Source organism: Meleagris gallopavo, chromosome 3 (assembly GCF_000146605.3).
Source record: "Meleagris gallopavo isolate NT-WF06-2002-E0010 breed Aviagen turkey brand Nicholas breeding stock chromosome 3, Turkey_5.1, whole genome shotgun sequence".
NCBI lineage: Eukaryota > Metazoa > Chordata > Aves > Galliformes > Phasianidae > Meleagris > Meleagris gallopavo.
This window is the reverse complement of record NC_015013.2, coordinates 22,151,505-22,174,490: the sequence shown is the minus strand read 5'-3', so window position 1 is coordinate 22,174,490 and position 22,986 is coordinate 22,151,505. Positions and strand designations below refer to the sequence as shown.

The 22,986-nt window shown below is 39.8% G+C and overlaps 1 protein-coding gene across 1 annotated transcript in view; it reads right to left on the bottom strand.

Annotated features, from left to right (window-relative positions):
* Positions 1-22,986, bottom strand: part of MYO10 (myosin X) — a 121,464-nt gene that overhangs the window by 10,742 nt on the left and 87,736 nt on the right. Inside the window, exons 19-30 of the mRNA XM_031552780.1 lie at positions 17,103-17,227; positions 16,832-16,946; positions 14,393-14,499; positions 13,195-13,404; positions 12,878-12,917; positions 11,574-12,476; positions 10,665-10,788; positions 9,166-9,409; positions 7,321-7,416; positions 3,883-3,976; positions 3,096-3,151; positions 19-161 (exon numbers count right to left, since the gene is read on the bottom strand). Coding sequence (XP_031408640.1) covers positions 19-161; positions 3,096-3,151; positions 3,883-3,976; positions 7,321-7,416; positions 9,166-9,409; positions 10,665-10,788; positions 11,574-12,476; positions 12,878-12,917; positions 13,195-13,404; positions 14,393-14,499; positions 16,832-16,946; positions 17,103-17,227 — 2,257 coding nt within the window. The remainder of the gene's footprint in view (positions 1-18; positions 162-3,095; positions 3,152-3,882; positions 3,977-7,320; positions 7,417-9,165; positions 9,410-10,664; positions 10,789-11,573; positions 12,477-12,877; positions 12,918-13,194; positions 13,405-14,392; positions 14,500-16,831; positions 16,947-17,102; positions 17,228-22,986) is intronic.

The window sequence follows — 22,986 nt, the reverse complement described above, 5'->3', positions numbered from 1 at the left end:
ATTCAACTTGGTTCTTACCCCTCACAATGAATTCTTGTCCTTCCACTCTCGTGTCCCCCTTTGACCTCTGAAGCAGCGTTATCCAGTGATGCATCTCTTCAGGTGTGTCAGCATTACAGTGAAGAACACGATTAGCCGTAATAATCACAAAGGAGTTGGGTCTACAAAAACAAATGAAGATCGATAAAGCCTTTACAATCAATGAACTGTTTAACTCACTTGCTATCAGCATAAACACTACTCGTTGTTTGCATTCTGTATTCAGATAAATACTGTCCATCTCTGTAACATTTATTTCAACAGCACTGCAGCTAAAACCACCATGCATTTAAAAAGACACAGTTACTTTAGATTCACACCAAAGTGCCAGGGCTCTGCGTGGTGGAAAAGTTTAAATTAAATTGCAACTTGTCATATCTCAAATCCATTGTGAGAAAACCCCCAATCTTTAATCAGCTTTTGATCATAATCAGAACTTTATTTCAGGGTCAGATTTATTTAGAGTATCTGCTTCAGTGGTTCCATTAGCCAAAACCAATTGCAGTTTATAAAGCTCTGTAGTGAAACAGCATGTGAACACGGACTCTTTTATTTTTAATGCAGTGCAACCCAATTTGCAGACAGTACAATCTATTTTTAATGAGAGTTTGGCTTTTATTCAATCCTACACGGGATTCAGTGAAGCATGAAGAACCAGCCCGAGCAAACTGTGCTGATGGCTCTCTGGATTAGAGGGGCAGGTTTTTCAGCCTACAAACACTTGCTTTAACCCTTTACCATCAATTTTTTTCATCTCGGAATGCACAGAATCACAGAGGTTGGAAGAGAACTTTGGAGGTCACTTGGTGCAACTCCTCTGCTGGGGCAGGCACACCCAGAGCAGGTTGCCCAGGACCACATCCATCCATTTCCAAAGAGCTACACCAGATGTAAAAAATGGGAATGATGCAGCCTGGGCTGCCCCATGCACAGGAAAGTCATAGATCTTCATTTTATTGTCCTGGTGAGAAGGTAATTGGGTAGAATTTAGAACCCATTAGAATTGTTTGTGGGATTGGTTCACCCAAGTATGATGGCACTGTGCACTGTCCAAAACCAGTGTGTGCTGTTTAAAAGCCAGATGCAGGTCAATATAAAGTAAATAAAATAATTAGGAGATAAAATTAGAATATTGGTTGAAAAGAGATTACAGTAAATCAAGTTATGTGAAGTGTGTGTAAATAAGTTATAATTATGCAAATTCAGAAAAATAGAAAGAAGAAATATCTTTGAATATTTTAGTAGCATTTAATATTTAATATACCTTAATAAAACCAGAGAAAACATGTTGTGGGTAGCACTCAGCAGTGTGACAGAAGCAGGTAAGGAGAGATCAGAACTTAATGTTTTGGTCACAGTCACTTTGGTGCTGCAGTGCTAAATTATTCAGAAGTGGTGGATGAGGAAACACACAGAGATGTGAACTGAACAGAGTAAATTTGCTGATCATTGAGGAGGAGTCAGCTTTAGACTAAGCTGTGTGAAGCACACTCAAGAAAGTTGCATAATGTGATTCCAAAAGAAAAGCAATAGCAAGAGACATGAAAAATGATAGAGTTAAGGTATAAACTAAAGCAGATTAAGCTATCAAACAAGGTTACAACCAACAGTAGCCAACCTTCCAGGCTCCCCTTTTCCCCAGTTTAGGAAAATGAGAGAAGCCCCATCTATCTTTCTGAATATAGAGCTCCTTGCTCAGCTTCTCTCTTTTTAGCTGCACCAGAGGTTTCACATTAGTCAAGACAGAAATACTTTATTGCCTACATCAGTCAAATTAATTTCCTAATTGAAAACCCTTCTATCCCTGATTTACATTCTTAGAAAACTAAAAACAGAAAAAAAGGAAAGAAAAAAATTACAAGAGAAAAACAAAACCATTAGACATGTCTCATTAACATTTTGAAAGCTTTGGACATCTGTGTTTTATTATTTAGGAAGCTTGGGCTGTGACTGTATCACAGTTACTTGTAGTATCCGGATCATGGTAAGCTGGTAAACCAAGGAGAAACCAGTAACCTAAAGACAGCTGTTTCATACATTTGCAATGAGAGGACTGGAATGAACGTTTACAGTGCAAATAATATACCTCATAGCCAGTAATCCTGTAACCCAAGCCAGAACCTGAACTCAGATTAATTTTATCTCTCAATACACTGTTGCTAGTTTGGGAATTAAGAATACCCTGGTTTTTTTACAGTTTGTTTGTTTTCTAATGCTGCATTATCTTGCTTGTTATAAAAGACAATTTTATTCTAGGAAACTGTTATTCCATGTGGAATACAACATTCTTGCAAAGGAAGATAAAATGCAAAACGTTAAAAAGAATTTTCTGCCTACTCGTTGCTATTGTTTAGTCTGGAGAAGAGGAGGCTCAGGGGAGATCTCACTGCACTCTACAACTTGGTTGTGATGAGGAGGGGTTTGGCCTCTTCTCCCAGGCAACAAACAGGACCCGAGGAAATGCCCACAAGTTGTGCCAGAGGAGGTTTAGGTTAGACATGAGGAAGAACTTTTTCTCTCAGAGAGTAGTCAGGCACTGGAATGGCTGCCCAGGGAGGCGGTGGAGTCGCCATCCCTGGCAGTGTTCAAGAGGCATCTGGATGTGGAGCTACGAAATATGGTTTAGTAGCTGTGGTAGCAATGGAAATGGCAGGATGTTGTAGTGTGGACTAGATGATCTTGTACGTCCTTTCCAACCCTGTGGTTCTATGATTCCATGATTCTACAAAAGGACTCAAAAATACGCTTTTCTTTTTCAGCTGTGTTACTTTGTGTAAGTGAAAGAAATACTTAACCCTCTGCTTTTGGACTACCTTGGTAACAAAACTGCTGAATATATGAAGCAATGCCAGAAGCTAGTGAAGCCCCCACGTAGAACACCACTCTTACCTTTCCTGTTTCAACACAGTGTTTGATACTGTCAAAAGGTAGACAATAATGAATCATTTGAATGTATGGTTGGTCAGCAGAATATATAGACTAAAGTATAAGCCATCTGGCTTTGACTAGTAAAAGCAGACGAAGAAAGTCACTAGGAATGGTTCTAACTTACTTACCTATCTGGATTGTCAGCGGCACAGACAGAATCAATTAGTCCTACATCGAGCGTACCCTATAAACAAATATCCAAGCAGAAAAGGAGGAAGATATTTACTATTACATTACTCACAGTACTTTACTCAGAGACATGTGAAAGAAGCAGCAGCCTTGATTAAGCAAAATGAACTGCAGATTTGGGCATCAATTTCTCCTAACCATTTAAGAAAGGAGAAGACTCGGAGACTCAGATTCAGTAAAAGATTATCTCCAGTTAAGCCACAGGCAGCTCAGAAACTGCTCTTCCTCTTCTACGCTTCCAAATCTGCCTGAAGTTTTGCCCCAAAAGTGCCACCCAATATAAATGGCATCCTTTTGAAGAAGTTTTAGTTTCCTCTGCCCAAAAGTAGCAAATTTATCACCTAAATTGTGAAGTTGTAAAGAATGACAAATGCAGGACCAAAGTAATCTCAAATCTTTTTACTCTTTGTTTTTTAATTTGCTCATTAACTGTATCTTTGCAAGGCTCCAAACTCAACTGTACGCTATGGTATGGCAAATAACTGGACCAAAGGAAAAAAAGAAACCAATGCTCATTTTTCATTGAGGTGAATGACAGGGATGGGGAGGAAAATCAGCCTGTCCTGTTGTACAGGCACAGGGCCTATGGCATGGAGCCTCTAGCCAGTGTCCTGGCTATCAGTGCATTTAAGGAAACTAGGTGGTGACTGTCAGAAGCTGCTGCCACCAGTGTCCCTTGTTTTCTGAAAATATTTGCTCTGAAAATTTCTTCAGATGTTGACTTACCACAGCATTTTGTGGGTTTGCCTGCTCATCATGCATCTCTCGGATCTCTTGCTCAGTGGATGCATGGACTTGACTCAGAACACTAAACCACTGGCTGTGGAGAGAAAGGCAGTAGTGTAAGAAACATCCCTTGTGCACATGCCTTTTGTCACCATTGTTCTGCGGAGATTTAGCAGGTTCTGTTGGTTTTCGAAATTGCTTAAGATTCTTTTTGTCAACATGCATACAAGCAGCGAAGCTTTATGTCAGTTCAGGTACTACTGGATACAAACAAGCCCCTCCAGATCTCCTATCCAAATTCATGTCGTACCCTTCCTCCTGAAGACAAATACCTTGCATAAGATGTGGCAGAAAACTGGCACTGAGCATACTGAAATGTCGGAGGGTTAAGAAAGTATTAGTAACACATTATACACATTTCATCTGGAAAAAAACCCAACCACTGCTAGCTACATACAAAGCCTTCAATGGAAAATCCAACCTTCAGATTATAAATTCTGCTACTCTGAGAGCGTGACAACTTACATAATACTTACAACAATTCCTCTGCAAAGGCCAAGAGGACATCATGTCCTTACAGTCCAGAGAGGAAAAAGAAGAGAAACCCCAAGGAACTACCTTTACAGTTCTTGTTCCCAATGGAGCATTGGAAAATCCAGCAGCTGGAAGGATCCATGTGGTTGAACCAGAGCCAATTTGCACCACCCCAATAGCCTTACATTTCCACACCAGGAGAACTGGGAGAGACATTTCCAGTACTCTGGCCTCGGTGCTGAGCAGCAGTTGCAGAGGGATTTAATTCCAACCACACCTTCTGCTTCTGGGAAATCTCTACCATTCTGGCATTTGCATACGATAAAGCTAAACTGCTCTAAGCAATTCCACTGGAAGAAATTTGAGGGCAGCGCTTGACTTGTTCAGCAGGTTCCTGAATGCCATTGTTTGAGATATGAATTTACCATTCTAATGAAAACTACCTGAGGCTGAGTTTTCAAAGGACTCAAAAGCCCAACCTTTAAAACTAAGTCCTCACTTCTGTGCAGAGGGTTCACCACCACCAGGTTGAGAAAACAAATGCAAAACTAATGGCTTTAAATGTAAAACTATCTGCCACTATAGTCAAAGAATTATGCCTATGAAACTGAAATGCTGCCTCCTTAACTCCAGCATTCAGAAGCAACTGCTTTCCATAATGTAGACATCTGGAAACTGAACTGCCAAAATTGTTTGTGAAAATGTGTAGTCTGTCAAAAGGTACCATCATGGCCATTATCATCTCAAGTCTTTTCCAACAGATTATGTTTTCATTAGGAATAACACAAAGTATAAAGAAAAGGAAAGAAAAAGGAAGATTCAGAGTCCTGACCGAAGGAGAAAAGATGAGAATGTTTTTAGTTTTGATTCCTTTGTTAAGACTTGGAGATATGCACAGAAAGGCTTTACACTTACTTACTTATGTGAGACAAGTTCACTGAAGACCCCTCAAAATGAGGAGAAAGTTGTCTGAAGAGAAAGAGCTATCAGTCAAAGAAACGAAAGACTCATCTACCTGAAGAGTCCCACAAATTAAATTCAGCTTTTCCATTAGGCTCAGGAACTGCAAATGTATTTAAATGTCAGTCTTGATATAAATGACAAAAAGGCCTTCACAGTACTGTATGCACAGTTAGTAATAATTTATTATTCAATTTTAAAGAACAATTTGGAGATTTCCTAATGTCATTGTGTAATCTTTGTCTAAGCAATGAAAAATAAATCCATCACAGCACTTGGCAAAAAGACAAAGGCAGATTTTACTCTCCTTTTACTTTCTTCCCCCCTGGGACATCCCTTGGCTTTCAGCTGAGTAGTAGAACTCAGGAATAAGGACAAAGACAGAGGAGGGTTTTGAAACAGTGGCTAACCCCTGAAACATTACTTCTCAAGTACGCAGTCATCACGATTGAAAAAGGAATTCCTTTTTGAGAAGGGTTCACGTTTTTTTCTTTTCTCTTCCTTTCATATGAACAAAAAGCAACCTCAGATAATCACCTAGCCCATGTGCAAAATAATTTTTTTCATAGCAGATCCAGAACTAACACAACCCAATAATTTTGTACTTCACTTTTAACACTGTCAAACGTTACAAGGCTTTGAGTTGAGCCCATCTGGAAATCCTTGCACATCTCCCACATTAAAGTTTACTAAGATCAATACGAAAAAAAGAAAACATGGAACACATTGCTAAAACATAATTTAATCTAGATGGTGTATTATGTGTATTATACACAAAAATAGTGTATAGTGTCTCCTCCTCCACACTTAGGAAAAAAGAGATTCATGACAACAGACACAAGTCTTCATTCTGGCAATTCCTTACTGATCCCTACAAAGCATTTAGTGGGTTATGTACACGTGTATAACAGGTAAGACTTTAGCTAATCTTTCCCTTTAAAATTTACTCACATCACAGAAGAATCATAAGGAGTGTTGAATTACTTTTTTAAGTGTGGTTTTAAGGATGCTGAAAAATGAATCACTGACTGCCTTGTAAGCACTGCTGAATTTTTTTTCCAGGGCAATATGATACATATGATTAAAAAAAAAAAAAAGACAAAAAATGAAGCAACTTTCAAGGCTTCAGAACAAAACTAGCTCAAGTAATGTTGGCATAGGCATTCTGTGCTCAGGCCTTCGGGCAGCAACGCAATGGGTAATAAGATTTGATTACTAAGTTAACTTCATTCAAATGTTTGATTTTATAGGCAAGCACATTATTATCTCAAAACAAATAGTGTGGGGATTACTTTATTTTATTTATTTATTAGATATACACTAGAACTGATCTGACAAGTTAAGCTTGCTCTTCACCTAGCAGCCCTCCCCTACCATTTGATATGGTAGCAGCAAAAGTAAGATCTTTTTTTGATTTGGTAGAAAGGTCAACACTGTTGCATGCTCCTCTTATTTATGAATATGCATTCATCCTAAAATCTAATGATCCCACTGCAACTTTTATCTGAAAAATACGTAGGCTCTGCTTAGGTAGACAGATCTCACCTCTAAATGGTACATTATTTCAGGTAACTGAGAGGAATCTTAAATATTGATTTAATCTATGCAGCTAAATGCAGCAGGATAATGCAAAAGAAAATCATTAAAAGCCAGTTACTGCTTCTCTACATACATACTGTATTTCATTAAGTGTCTAAAAACAAGGAAAGCACACAGCCAGCTTATAGGGAAATTTTCACTGAGTCTGACTCCCTGAGAGTCTGAGTCTGTAATATTCTGCCATGAGATTTTCTTATACCAGCATGCCTTTGGAAAAAGTGTTCAATGCAATGTGTTTAACACAGCCTGGCTATTTGGTGATAGCAGGCTAATAAAATGATAAGCACAAGTTAGAATGGCATGGAAGCTAAAAAGCAGAACAAAAAAGCCTGATGATTTCCATACCTTGCATCCTCAGGAGACTCAGCAATCAAGTGATAGGTCCTATCACCCATTATTAGGTCAATACCATTTTCTTTGCCTGTATTATCAACAATCTCTCTGAAAAGAAGAAAATGACAAGACTGCACATTAGATACTACCAACACATTTTGGAAACACTATTGTGCTGAGAGACTCACAGACATTGGAAACAACAGCAATCAGAACTGTTGCACCTGATTAATTTGAGATATCAGGCAGTATTTATACACCAAATTACAACTGCCATGTTTTCAGCGTATATTCAAATAATCAAACCATTATGAGTATCACTATACAAAGGTGGCTACACTATTATTGTAACACAAACTAAAGAAAAAGCATTATCAGGCAAAAATAACTGAATTCAGGTGCTTAAAGGAAAGCTCCCGAGGATTAAAAATAAACAAAATGCTGTTTTTCTGTACTGTTTTCCTTAATTTGCCTTCCTTCCTCCAGTACTTCCTTGTTGTGTATTTTAAGTGAAGCAGCACTATGAATAAAATTGGAATGGGATGGCTAATACGGAATGGTGAAACATCTCTCACATGGTATGTTAGGAATATAATCAGTATTAAAGTTACATAGAAAAGCTACCGCTTACTTGTCCTAACATACATGACTTTAAATACAACTGCCTTTTATTCCAGTTGTTTTATGTACAAATCTTTCATTCAACTTTCAGTTCCAGTTAGGATCAACAATCGTTATCCGACTATTTTAAAGGAACAGTCAGCAAAGAGCTTCCCCAGGGAACAGCTGATGAAACCATGCAGTGACAACAAAATGTGGTTCGAGCACATTAGAAAAAGGACTAAATACACGTTATGGCATATGGGACAGAAACAATTCAGTTTCAGCCAAAAACAATAGCGGTAGGACATTTACTCTCTATTCATAGTTTCTTGAGAGCCAGTAGCACGTTGGTTTTACAAGAGCAAGTCAGGATGCCCATTGAAACTATTTGCGTTGTCCTGCCTGAATCAGGCTCAACCAAGACTTCCGAATAAAAGATTAAACTACACTTTCAATTTATTTCTGTTAAACAAACAAAATAAAATGCACAGCTGCAGTTTACAAGATGCTGACTGGAATCAAGTGTTACAGCCATTTCTATTTTCTTTACCAAGGAGGAAAGCTTATGTATCCTTATACAGAAACAAGACTATCAATATTAGCAAGCTCTAATTTTTAAATTAGATCCACTGAATCATAAAAGATGTTGACTATTTAAAAGTAAAATACTATCCCTTAAAAAGCTTTTTTGATGCATGCTATTCAAAACATAGAATTTTAAGGCATAAGAAACTTCTGTTAGCAAGACAGAAATTGTTAAGTTTGATTCAGCAATTCTAAATTTTTGAAATGCACATATGCATCTTGAAGACCTTCACGTAGAACTACCCTAATTATTTCAAACATGTAAAAAATCATAAATGTATACCAAACATATAGCTTTGACCCATGCTAACTTAAATATATATTCATTGCCTATTAATTCCACCCTCTCCATTTGTGTTTGCCTCCAGCTACAGACTTGGCAACGTGCTCTGAGTTGCCTTGGGAATCATTACAGACTAAGCAGGGCTTCTTGTCTGGAGTTCACTACAGCAGCAGCTCTCTGAAGTACTTGGCACTGCCTTAACTGCAACACTCCATGGACTTAAAAGAGAGCCAAGTAAGGACAACACTTGCTTTCAAGATCTTCATCAAACACACTCATGCTTCCATTTGTATAGTTTGAAGGCAGAGCACTTGGTGTATTCCCAGATAACTCCCAAGAAGTATTTAGTAGGATATCGTGTAGTATATAAACATATATAAACCTACTTTGCCGTTCGGACATCAATAGAACCCTTTAACTTTTCTTCACTGTCATTTTCGAAGTACATCAACCTGGACTGCCTGAGAACAAACCATCGTTTCTTCCAGTTCCTTCTGGAAAGAGTAGATGATCCACCCCCCTTTTTGTGAAGCCAACCCTGCTTAAGTGCTTCCTGCTTGGAGCGAAACCACAGGAAGGTCTCATCTTTCAGGACACACCAGCGTCGTTTCCATGTGTTTATTAAGCCACCTGGCAAAAAGGGATAGATGTGGGTTCATACATAGTTAAGACAAACAATTACATTATAAAACAGAAGCTGTGACCAAACCAACACTAGGAGATGTTGGCCAACAGCACTGCAGTTGAAATGAGTCTCTGCTGCAAGACTCGAAATGAACTATCTAATTTTTACATATCCCTAAAGCTACCATATAGTTGGTAATCTAAAGAACCTTAAATTACAAATTATAATAATACATATTCTACAAAAATAATGTAACATGTATACAAATATACAGTATATATTGATACACACATATACAATAAATATATATAATAACTTACAAGAAAGTTTTCTTCAGTATTTATGGTTATTAGGAGGTAAATGTTCAACTCAAAACTGGAAAATTCGGAAAAACCTACAAGAACCACACTTTAAGAGGGACATATGCCAGTGTGAGCTCGGTCATACCAAAGTGTAGCAACGCTGTGCATAAACTTTCTGTGATTTTGTTTAATTACACAATACAACTTGCATTGTTGTTACCTCAGCTACAAAAAAACTCAACCAAACCAGTATATTCTTGTCATCCCTTGTTGCTAACTATGTCAGAGGATAAGAACCATGCTAGCAGTGACAGCATACATTACTTTTCACATCAGTGTACCCATGCACCTGTTCATCCCTACTCCTACTCCAACAAATTAAGTTATGTTAGTGATGAGAACGATACGAGATTTCACCTAGATTATAATTTTGTGTTGATCATTAGAAATTAAGTCCAAGAATCTTAACCAGAGAACTCTTGAGAATATTCTTGTAGAGTCTCTTATGTCTCTTTGCTATGCATACACTTCCTTTTTTTCTTTCAGAATCCAAATGAAAGTTGACTGAAATCAGCAAAACTGGTTTGCAGCAGAGAACACTGTCCATGGTAAAAGGTTTTGATTAGCAGGAATGAGCTTTCTTCAAAATTTGTTACAATTTGACTTTGCAAGCTATTTTGCTATGTTTGTATTGGATATTTCATTGTTTACAAGCTGGCAAAGATATAAAATGAAACAGAGGCAGCCAAAAAATTTCAATGTTTCTTTGCAGAGAGGAAAAACATTGCCAGATGTAAGGTACTGCAAGGCACTTCATTTGAGAGCAGCTCTCTCCAGACTTTTCCATCAGCCTTTCAAAATTTTGAAAATAGCTAAAGTCTACAGGAATTAGTGTACAAGGTTTATTAAATATTTCTGATTAGTTTGTATGTTTAACCAATTCTTGTTCACCCGGTACCTTTCATGTACAGAAAGCTGTGAAAGTAGGGCAGGCTAACACAGCTATAGACAGAATCCCTCCGGTAGGAAAGTTCATCATCTGTATCAAACCTGGAGTCAAAATCTTCTTCGCTGTCTTCAAACTATGAAAGAAAGGAACAAAGGTAAAATGATTTCTCAGGAAAGAGCTTAGAGAAAACAAGTTTAGAAGTCTTCAGCTAAAACATTTTATGATGTATTGAATGAACACATTTTCTTTGGCTTTTATTACCTCAGCTGCAGCAGATATTTTAGTGCTAACATCTTCCTTCTAAAGAAGTCAGTGTTGGTGAAATATGTTTTCACTTTCCCAGACACACAGTTTCACTGAAGTATTTTGTGAGTGGCGGAAGAAATCATATTCTTCCAAAAATATTCATGATAGTAAACTGTCGATTCAGTAAACAGCACTGAAAAAAGAGCCCTTCAATTAACTGCTTCAGCAACTATTTGCCATCATCTGAAATTTACTCTTAAAGTAATCTCAAATACATCTGATATCTTGGGGATTCTGCAAGCAGTTTATTCAACACTGTTCTGACTTGCATGCAGAACTGAATCTGCCTTTTCCAAAATCAGTTCCCCACAATGCTACCCAATCTTCCCACTCCAACAGACACACAAATTTTGCTTATGAATTGCATCCACGGCCATGCACTGAGATCTTCACAAAATAATACGCAGTTCTGCATTAAACTACACAGAACCATACACTTGCATTACCCTAGAATTGCAATCAACACTTAACTATGCCCATATGCAGTGTAAATAAGTTGAATTACATAATACAAGCATTTCTAAGAACAGCTACAGTGACTGCATGGTTGTACAACGGAAAAAAATCAGAAAGCATAAATCAATTATTAGATAATACAAGAATGATACTTACAGAAGACTGAGCTCCTTCAGAACTAAACCTGTATGCTCCAGAGCTATTGTATGTCCCCACTGAGCACCGATAGTCCGGTGACCACTGGCTACTGTGCGAATTAGAAAAGGTCACACTGCTACCAGAAGTAATAGCACCATCTTCGTAATCATCTTGGTCGTAATCATAATCTCCATCTGGAGAAATAAGTTCCACAGAGTCCGGTGGTCTACACGATACATTTTCTGGCATGCAGTATGTAGATTCACCACTTGAAGAGTTGTGGAGACTGACTGTATCATGGGTAGGAGGTATAAGCATGGTGTTGCTAGCAGCAGGAATTGTTGGCACCACAGTATCATTCATATACGGATCCTCTTCTGAGGAATCATCGCTTGTTCTGATGCCACTGGTCCTCTGATCAGAATGGTCGTGCTCACTTGGATTGGGTGAATCCTTAAATGCATCATCATCAGCTTCAAAGCCCTCATCTACCTCCTCCTCAGGATATGGCTGGCTGAAGTTAAAATTGGGCTTTTCACTGCAGGCATTTCCAGTTTGTTCAGTGAGCTCAGCAGGATATCCACTGCCCACAGAGAGCGACCTCTCAATGTTTCGGACACATTCATCGATCTCAGCAAAGTTCAGAGATTCCAGGAACTCCTGGGCTGCTCGACAGGCTTCATCCTCGAGCCGCCTGAGTTCCTCATCTCGGAGTTGCTGCAGCCTCTGTAATGAAGCCTCAGTCAAAGACAGCTCCTGCTGCTTCTTCACACGCTGCAAGTCTTCAATTTCTTTTTCCAAACGCAAGATTTCTTCTACCTGCCTGCTTTCTTTCTGCCTCTCCACCTCTTGCTTCAGCTCCACTTCCTTCTGGGCTTTTTGAATGGCAGCCAGCTCCTGTTTCTTTCTCTCCTCTTCAGCCTGCATTCAAAACAGAAGAAAATATAATACTGTCTCCTCAGTGCAAGACTATTTTGTAGTTTGTAAGCACTATACTCTGATCATCCTATTTATTTAAAAGAACCCTTGTCCCTACATCAGAAAGAAAACGAAAGAAAAAGAAAAATAAAAGAGTGATTGCATTTACTCAGAAATACTGAAAAGCTCAAGAACATGTAGAAAGTTCTGTCTTTGCCGAAATTAAATGAAGCATGAGGTGAAAGAAATTCCCATGCAAACAACTGTATCAAGTTTCCTTTGGTTTTATCTGCTAACAAAAAGTTCTGTTTAAATGCCACAGATGTCTTTTATTTTTTTTTTTATGGTTGGGTTGAGATACTCAAATAAACAGGATGGCTGCAAGTATTAAGAATATCATTTACCTGCTGAGCAAGACGCTCTGCTTCTTGCCTTTGTCTTTCCCTAAAAGCGAGGGAAGAAAATAGTTAGCAAATCAATCTCAACACATGATAATCAAATGCCTGTGCTAGGGCAATAGCTCAGTTTTCAATCATCTGCCACAAGGAAAGACAACAAAAAATAAGGTCACAAAGAATATGTCTGTGAATATGTAACTACTTTTTTTTTTTAATCAAAAGAAGCACAGAATTCCAAAATCAATTGCCTTTACTTGCAAGAACGTCTGTTCAGAGTAAAACCTAATATGGAATGGAGTGTGATGCAAGGGAGCATACTGCACCTTTCCTCTTCCTCTTTTCTTCTTTCTTCCTCTTGTCTCCGCTTCTCCTCCAGTCTTTCCCTGAAAACACGTCGAGCAATCTGGCCTCGCCGCTGCTTCTGAAGAACAATGGCTGCCTTCCTCAGGCAAAGGAACCTTCTCCTACTAGAGAATGCTCTGTAGTTCTTCTGTATCACAACCACATAGTATAGAACCTTTCTATACCTCTTTCTGGGGAAAAAAAAGGACAAAAACATCACAAAATAAAGTAAATTTATAAGGAAACAAAGGATTAATGAGCAGTTATGAGAAGTCCTACCATAATGACCTGCAATAATGAGGCACAGCACTGAAGCAGTTTATTTTTTCTGCCTCTGTGGTGGTTTCTCCATTCTAATTCATATTCTCTTCCCCAGGAAAGGGAAGAGATGCCCTCATTTCCATGACAGAGCAATCTGTATTTTCATTAAGGAAATGCACACTACCTGTCTTACATGTTCTTGTGCCCTTGACAAGAAAATGCTACCAAGTACAGCTTGTACATGTGTGTATGCATGCAGAGAAGATACTCATAGGTATCTGTCCAACATCTCTGAAAAGAAAGATTATGCACAGGTAGCTCTGTCATTAAAAATGAATATAGTTTTTGGTAACATATTAGTCAGAATATAAGGAGAAGACTACATTATGCAAACAAGTTTCCTCAAACTGTCCTCAGCTGATTTGTAGAGAAAGCAGAGAAATAAACAGATGGGATGAGAAACTCCACCTAATACATAATGCAGGAAGCTGAGTAAACAAATGAAACATTAATCACTTGCCTAATGTTCAGTTCTTAAAGAACCAAACCGACTAGTTACATTTGCTCTCTATCATGAAAAAGCAAAGATAAACATGCGTAATTTGGGGGCAGCCCCATTAGGTATCATCCTGCTAGATTTTCTACCACTTATTTCATTCCAAGATACCATTACAAGGATGGCTGACCTCCAGTCTTCCATACTGTCCTATTCATTACATCAAAATAACTCTAACTCATTTTTTTTAATTCTGCTTAAGTCTGCTAAGGACATCAGGCATTATTTTCAAAAGCCACTTACAGGATTCTGATGCCTGGTTCCTATGAAAAGTGAAAAATTGTGTCCTAGGAATTTTACTACCTGACACCCACCCATCTGTACAAAAGCTTAATTACTGACGTTCCCATCCAGTCACTTACCGGGCTGCGTACCCTAAGATGTGTGCTCGGATAATCATTGCTGCCTTGGTGACTTCCACCTCTCGCTGTTTCTCTAATTTGTGTTCCAACGACTCCCGGAGGAAAACCTATGCAAGAAAAATTCTGGCTTAACTTGTGGATAGTGACGTAGATAAAGGACAGCCAGGCTCACAGAGCCATTCTCAGCAGTAAGCCTGAACTTTGAATTCAGAGTCAAGCACAGTATTTCTTTAATAGAAAACGTATTTGTTTTGAAGGAAAATACCTGCAGGTGATCTTCTGACTTTGGATTTCAGTTGAAAAAGATGGAGTACACTAAATATAATTAATAGATTCATTACCAGGCTTTGCCATCAAAGAGTAACATGGGCCAAAAAGCTCTAGGACTTAGCATGAACTTCCTGATTTCATAGAATCACAGCATGGCAGAGGTTGGAGGGGACCTCCCGGATCCATGCAGTCCAAGGCCTGCTGCAGCAGGGACACCCAGAGCAGGGTATTTGGGGAGCAGAAAGACTGCCCTGAGAATTCAGCTGTTTTACATTACAAATAGAGCTTCTTTAACCTCCTGCAATCTTTGTTCCTTCAAATATCACTGGTATAAACCTGCAGAAGTGCACTGAAATGAGAGTGGTTCCATATTCAGGCTGCCTGCTCTTGTACTTACAGGCACGGAACTGCTGTGCTGGGTACATGTATGGGCCAGGTATCCCTCACAGCCACCAGCATCCTGCAGACAGACTGCTTCTCAGCTCACAGGGCAATGGACACATCCATCAACTATTTTTGTTTTGGCTTTTGTTTGGTTGATTGGTATGAATAGTTTAGGAGTACAAAAGCCCATCACAAAACTGATGAAAGGCACAGTTCTGAGTTCTAAATGTAGAAGGAGACTTGATTTTGCAACTAATTATCAAAGACTAATGAACACATACAGTCCCACAGGGAGTCCCAGAGTTCCACTACCTGAGTTGCACACAGTCTTTATTCATGTATAAAAAAGGCTGTCAAGGAAAAAGCCTTTTCTTTCTCTCAGTGGGCAATCTTCCTTTGCTCTGCACACATTGGCTTTAAAAACGTCCCAAAATTCTGATTCAGAAAGGCATTCAGCTACTTCCTGAACCAAAATAGATGTTAAGCACATACTATGCATAGGCTAACACATTTTCCTGAGCAGGTGCAATGCAGCCTGTAATGTGAAAACAAGAAAATTTCACACTCAAGTTGAATCACGGCAATGTTGTTACTACTCCTCTTAAATCACAAAGTGCCCCATAGTATGCTCAGTCTGAAACCAATGCTCCCTTGTTCTCTTCAACAATAAGCTATTTATGAAGACTCTTAAAAATGCACACACAGCTCTGAGGGTAATTATCCCAGTCCTCAGTATGGGAGGTTACAAGAGAGCTCTGGTTCCTGCTGAGATCCTGCCGAGTAGTTGCTTACAATTTGAGGTCCTCATAGATGTTATTATGCTAATATGCTAAAGCCTTGTCCAGGGTCTGTGCATAAGGATTGCTACATCTGCAATAAGAGGAACCAACATCTAGCTTTGTCTGCTATCACTGTATGACTTGCAAGCCACAGTCTACAAAAATGGGTTGAAAAATGACTTCAGTTACAATCAGAATATCTCAGATTTCATGTCCCAAAATAACTTTAACATGATTGAATTATATCTCTCAGTATAATCCCTGAGACACCTCATACATGCCAAGGAATGCTGTTTGTAATCCACTCCCCAGTCCTTTTACCATGTATTAATAGTCAGGAAATCTCAGATCCTGCACTGGGGAACCTTTAAACTTGCAAAACCAGCATGCTGAAACACTGGGATTGTTTCATTACTCAAAGTTACATTCTTCTAATAAAAACAATGTGAAATTCTTTAAAAAAAAACAGTGGCAGCAAAGTTCAGGTTATCTGGCAGGACACATATGGAGACTGAATGTACCTTTGAGAACTCCTAGACTAGGACAAGCAAGCACATGTGGAGCTCAGCTCTGCTGTACCAACACTGGCTACAGTCCCTCTCTGTGACTTCCCCTGCGGATCAGGAGCCAGGTAGTGAGTTCACTGGAACGAATGGAGCTCCTCGTAGAACAGAGCACTGCCTCAAGGGCTAGGGACTTCTCAGAATTCCAAAATCCAGCTACCGTGTTCTACATTCTGATCCTCACCAGTGCTCCTGTCTGTGAGTCCACCCAAGTGGGCTCTTTCTCTATAAATGACATGTAGGTTCAAGTGCCTCAGACAGCGAATTCCTTAGCACAACTACAAATTACTTAGAGGAATCTCTAGAGCATCAACAAACATGCTCAGCTTCCTTTAAGGCCAAATGTAATTACCATTACAACTATACTTCTGCAGCTGTGCAGTCAAAATCCCTTCAACCTTGTATAAGCAGTAGCCACAACACATGTGGCCGGATTATTTTACCTTATTTTTTCCAAGCTGCCATTCAGTACTTGTGTTGTCATACAGACGAAGAAGGACGGCACATCTCTCATTTAAGTCTTCGGGCAGAGTTAAGTTTCTCATGAGAACTTTATACCTGGCAATCAAAAAGTATTTATTGCTTCATTTAAGAAACATGTTTTCTATTTTTACTCTATTTTTTTAATATTAGATTTTTACATTATTCCTCTACATGAGAACATTGATTGATAACCACGACTCACACCTGAAGTGCACATGTTGGTGCTTTTACCTTTTATAAAAGTCTTGGAAGGGCCTTCGGACTGGGAAGCCAGCCCTCCGAATCCTCACAGTCTCCAGCATCCCAGAGTAGCGCAGTTGATTGAGCACCACTGTCTGATCAAACTGATCTGGCATCTGAAACAAGCAAGTATTTGAAAAAAATTCTAAGCATCAAAAATGTTTTCACTTCTAAATAACCAAAAAAATAACCAAACAAACAAAAAAGCTCTCAAAACAAGAAACAAACAAACAAACAAAAATATGCTTCTCTGAGTTTCCCTTGGTTTGCATGTCATTCTTCTGGGATCATTTTTCATTGAGAAAAAGACAGCCCGAGCCACTCTGTCAGGGAAACCTTCAAGTGCAGCTCCTGCTCTCTGGAGCCTTCCAGTCTCATCTCCAAAGCCCTCAGGTTGCCCTGTGCTTCAGCCATGTCTTGAGATAAGGCAGCGCCAGCCACCGCCACACAAAGCAGCTCAAGACAGTGCTAATCACCACCTGCAAAATGCTGACAGTCCCGACACTGAAGTAACACCTCATGTAAATGTGCTCTGATTCACAAGCCCAAAGGTCCACTCAAGCACACCAGCTTACCCTCCTGGACAGCCATTTGCACGATTAGAGGGCAGTGTTTAGTACTTTGCAAGTGAAAGTTTGGAAGGCAGGATCTCACAGTCAGTGGCTTATGTAAAAGTGAAGTAGTTCCCACCGCAGCCGGTGCAAGAGCTTCAGCTGACAGAAATGAGAGCAAGGTCAAGCCCTGAGCAACTCTAAATCAGAGGACTCTCCTATTATTTACACACTGGCTTTCATCATTCTTCTTTTTCAACCTGGCAAATAAGCGACTCCTTGAAATCTGGACTTATCGGAAGTAATTTCATGAAAAGACAGACTCAAAAGTTAATTAAAAATATTCCAATTTTTTTCATCTGCTTACACATAAAACAGAATCCTAGTGATGTTAACTCTCATTTTCTAGCTAAGTAGCTTCTAAAATATTGATGCATCTGCTTCTAACCCCCTCCCTTAAGAGGCAGAACATCTAAAACAAGGCACTGTGATCCCTGCTGTCATTGACCTCCTCTTGGAGCAGTGAAAGATTGACTACTTCTCCAGTATCGAGCTGCAGTGACAAACATGTCCCCAGCCCTCACCACTCCTTCTGCAGAATTCTCCAGTCTCTTCCCTTTGAACAGGAGCTGAAAGTCATATGGAAAAATACTGTGTTCTGACCCTTCCTCTGCAGTCCAAAGTGCTGAACAAAAATGCACATAATTTGTGGTTTTGAAAAAGCAGCCGGTTCCAGTGGTGAGCCCTGCCCTACCCAGGGCAGTTGGTGCTGCAGGACCTGATCCAACCTGAGCAGGAGAATGAGGACATGGAGAAATTCTGCCATCAAAAGCTGCTGCTGCCCACTTCTGAGTTACGTGCATGGCATCCAAGGAAGTACTGGAGAGGTGTCAACTCTTCACCACACTGGCTGCCACTAGGTTTAGGGTTCTGCTGCAAATCACAGAATTGCTTGGGCTGAAAGAGACTTAAAGACCCTCCAGCCCCAGACCCTTGCCATGGGCAGGGCTGCCACCCACTAGATGAGGCTGCTCAGGGCCCCATCCAACCCGGCCTTCAACCCACGGAAGGGGCACCCACAGCTTCTGTGAGCAGTCTGTGTCAGTACCTCACCACGCTCTGAGTAAAGAATTTCTTCCTAACATCTAACCTAAATCTCCCCTCTTTTAGTTTCCTCCTTGCCATTTCTATCAGCTGTGTAAAAGTCAGACCTCCTCTTGCTTATAAGCCTCCTTAAGTACAGGAAGGTCACAACAAGGTCTCTCTGGATCTAGCCTTCTCCAGAGACAACCCCAGCTCCATTAGCCTGCCTCTGTAATGTGATTTATCATTTTATTTCCGTGCCTGCACATATATACATTAATGTTCTAGGGGAGGAAATGTCTTTGTGAGTGATGAAAACACACTCTTTGTTTCTTGATAATATGCTTAATCTGGATTTTGCCAACAACAGCAAGTCAGATATGCAAGTCAAATCTTTGTATTGTACTGCACACATGCATGGATTCTTACATTGAAAGCACTGATACTGTCACGACTAGAATTGCCAATGCTCTCTGTAACTGCCCTCCCCATGGCAGAGGTGTGTGAGGGAATCAGCCTTGCAAACCCACCGTCCAACTGCAGGAACACACAGCCTGCCTCTGCACAGGTCACAATGGTTCCTGAAGGGAAAGGACTGAGCACAGATGCACATGCTAACCATCAGAACAGAATATTGATTGTACAAGCCATGTCTGATTTATGCCACAGACTGACACAGGTCAATACATCTTTTTCAATATCTGCTTTTGATTCTTTTATCCATACTTTTGTTGGCTCAAAGGGTAATGCTACCCACCAGACTTGCAGACAAATTCATATTCTCAGTGTGGCAAGGCAGATGTGTGAATGGAGTGGATACATCAGAGTCAGGGAGAATTTCAGTGACACTGCAGAAGTCTGTTCCTGCCCAAAGAGCTCAGAGAGCCAGCTGGCTGCTCCACTACCTAATCCTTTTAACACCAGCCCCTGGCACCTCAAGAGTCAAAAGTCAGCCACATTGCTGGTTTGAATGTTCTTGTTTCCTTTTCTTTTTTGTTTTGTTTAGTTTTAAACTAATTTCCACCCACATTCTGATTCACAAGGGAAGAAGAAACTTTTTTCTTGCGAATATAAAAGTAAGGCATGGCACTGTTTTGTCACCCACAGCTGAGAAGTCAGAAGCTTGCATTTTTTAAGAAAAGCGTGATACACAGCAAGAGATATTAACATGGTATCAGCAGGAAAACATAGGGACCATTGCAATTTTAATTACATAAGCATATCCCTTCACTTTCCTAAGTAATTATTTTTAATTACTGACAGACGTGGTGGTATTAAATTGGAGGGTCAAATCTTGCCCTGGTGTATCACTGGAATTACATCCACAATAAATTTGGCTGCTGTGCATAAACCTGGAGGTAGGGGTAGGCAATATGCTGGACTCCTACAATTCTCATTCTGCAGTTACCAGAAGATACAGATCTCCCATCACCTGGAGGGGTTTGGCTGAGCCACCACAGATACTTCAGCGATAAGGAGAGCTGCAGCTGGTCAGGGAGGGAACCATAACACAACACACTAAAATGGGCTGCAACTACATTCATAACAGCCACAAAGCCTGGAGCAGCATTAAATAGCTATTCAAAGGGTATTTACCTAAGGAGCTGAGGGACAGTCTTGTATCTTCAGAATTCCTGGGATAATTACATTAATTTTCAGGTTTGTACTCAGGTAATACGGAGGTCTGATAAGCATTTATCAGTGTTGTTGCAAAGAGGACTTGTTTCACAAACACTTTGGAAGAAATTATATTTTGTAGAAAAAATCCAGATACCATAAAGCAGAATCATAACTGATTATAAAACATTATCAAATTCAGTTTTTCATAGTGAAAATTAGAATTGTTTGCTGTGCAGATCAACCTTATAAAAGAGAAGGCAACAGATAAGGAACTCAGCTGATTGCTTTCAAAATTTTTGACAGAGGCAATAAGCTTCAAGTCAATTTTGTTTTCATAGATATTTCCCTTTAACCAAGGAATGGTAGCACTAAACCACTCTGATGCACAAAATCAAAAGGCAAAGGCCACTGACTCACATGGGTCACAGCCACATTTGGGCACTGACCAACGTGTATGTAGAATTTCTTAGGCTTTTGATAGCTACGATTTAGGACTGTTCAACATGATAAAAGTTTCTTTAAAATTATTTTTATTTTTTTGTGGTATACTCTTTTATAGCACAAATTGTAATTTCTCATTTCCAGAATCAAAGAACTCTAGAACGGTTTGTGTTGGAAGTGACCTTTAAGATCATCTAGTTCCAACCCCCTGCTGTAGGCAGGGACACCTCCCTCTAGACCAGGTTGCTGAAAGCTCCATCCAGCCTGGCCTTGAGTGCTTCCAGGGATGGGGCATCCACAGCCTCTCTGGGCAACCTGTTCCAGCGTCTCACCACCCTCACAGGAAAGAATTTCTTCTTAATATCTAGTCTAAATTTACACTCTTCTAGTTTAAAGCCATTTCCCCTCATTGTGTCACTACATGCCCTTACAAAAAATCCCTCCCCAGCTTTCCTTTAGGCCCCTTCAGGTACTGGAAGGCTTCTATAAGGTCCCTCAGAGCCTTCTCTTCTCCAGGCTGAAGAGCTCCAGCTCTATCAGCCTGTACTCACAGGGGAAGTGCTCCAACCCACTGATCATCCCAAAGTTTCCCATGAATTTGCACTGTATAGCACTAGAATCAAGGCTTTAATGGGACCTGGAACCTGGTGCAGGTGAGACTGGCTCCATACACTGCTAAATAACTGCTCTGATACCCTGTGAGCCTCCTGAAGGGCAAAACTGCTGTCTAATTAGAAGAAGCCATTAGGACAGATATCTGATTTCTATGCATAATTTTAATTATAAAATAGTTCCTTAGATTAAAGTCTGATGGAGGTCAGAAAAATAAAAAAGCATCCCCTTACCCTGGGCAGTGCCATCAGTGGAGGCTGCATGTGAATAAGACAATAGCTTTTGTTGTTCTGCTGGCTGTTTTTTCCAATCAAAGAAAAAGCACACCTGGCTTTCACCAGTCAGATAGCCTTTTCCATTCCAGAACAACTGGCTGTCTCAGTACAGCCACAATAATGATGGATTTTGTTTAGGTAGGAGGAACTTCACAGAGAAAGAGAGGTCAGAAGGCAAAAAAAAAAAAAAAAGAAAAAAGAAAGCAAACAAACAAAAAAACCCTCACAGTCTCTTGTTTACAGATTTCTCTTTGACAATGTGTGTAGGATCGCATCAGTTTGATGCCATATCTTACAAGTTCTGATTTTCTGTGCTTATGCAAGAGTGGAAGACAGATACAGAGTTGGTAAAAATGAACAAGATACAAGAATATGAAAAAGTAATTTTTTATTTGAAAGCCTATAACTTTTCTCACTTTTCTTCAATTCTGTTCTCCTTCACTTCTAGAATGAAGCCTTAGCAATTTTCCTCTGAGAAAGCAAACATGAACTGAAAAGAGTCTTCCCCCGCTTTGCAGTTGTCTTCTGCGTCCCAAATTGCACTGATGTCTTTTTCAGAAATAAAATTATCCTGTCTGCACAGGGAGACCCATTAAATCAGATCTTTCTGAAACAGTCCTCCATATTTCTCTGATCTCAATCACCAACTCTACAAGTGAAAACTAATGTTAAGCTTTTCTCCCAGATGAATGTGAAATGTGTGAATAAATTAACTTATAATACATAATCTCTCTGAACTGATAAGAACATTTCTTCATGCCCATTGGCTTTTTAAACCACATGACACTTAGAGGTTCTTATGCATCCACGCAACTCTGCAGCCTCTACTTATGCTGAGGACTCAAACAACCTGACAGAAGAGGAAACAGAATGCCTGTGGTCTCAATAGGAGAACAAATCGCAAAGGCAAGATGGGCGGGGGCTAGGGCATTTTCCCTGTTAATTCAAGAGACTTGAGCTGCAGTGCTATGTTGGTCACTGTCCTGCCTTGAACAAACCACTTCACCTCTCTACCCCCAGCTTCTCCAGCCACACACTGTTCAGGTGCTTGCTCCATCAACTTTGATGGCGTCCTCTTATACAACAGTGTTTCAACCCATAACCACTACAGTGACAGCACAATGAGCACGAAAACCTCTGTGTGTCTGGAGTGTCATTCATCTGAGAGCAGGTGCATTTCAAAGAAAAATAAAGAAAATAAACCTTCTATAGTCTTCTCAAGTGTACATACAGCTGCAACCAGAAAAGATTCAGGTCAAAACAGCAGCATATTTGATGACGGCTCTATTTTTA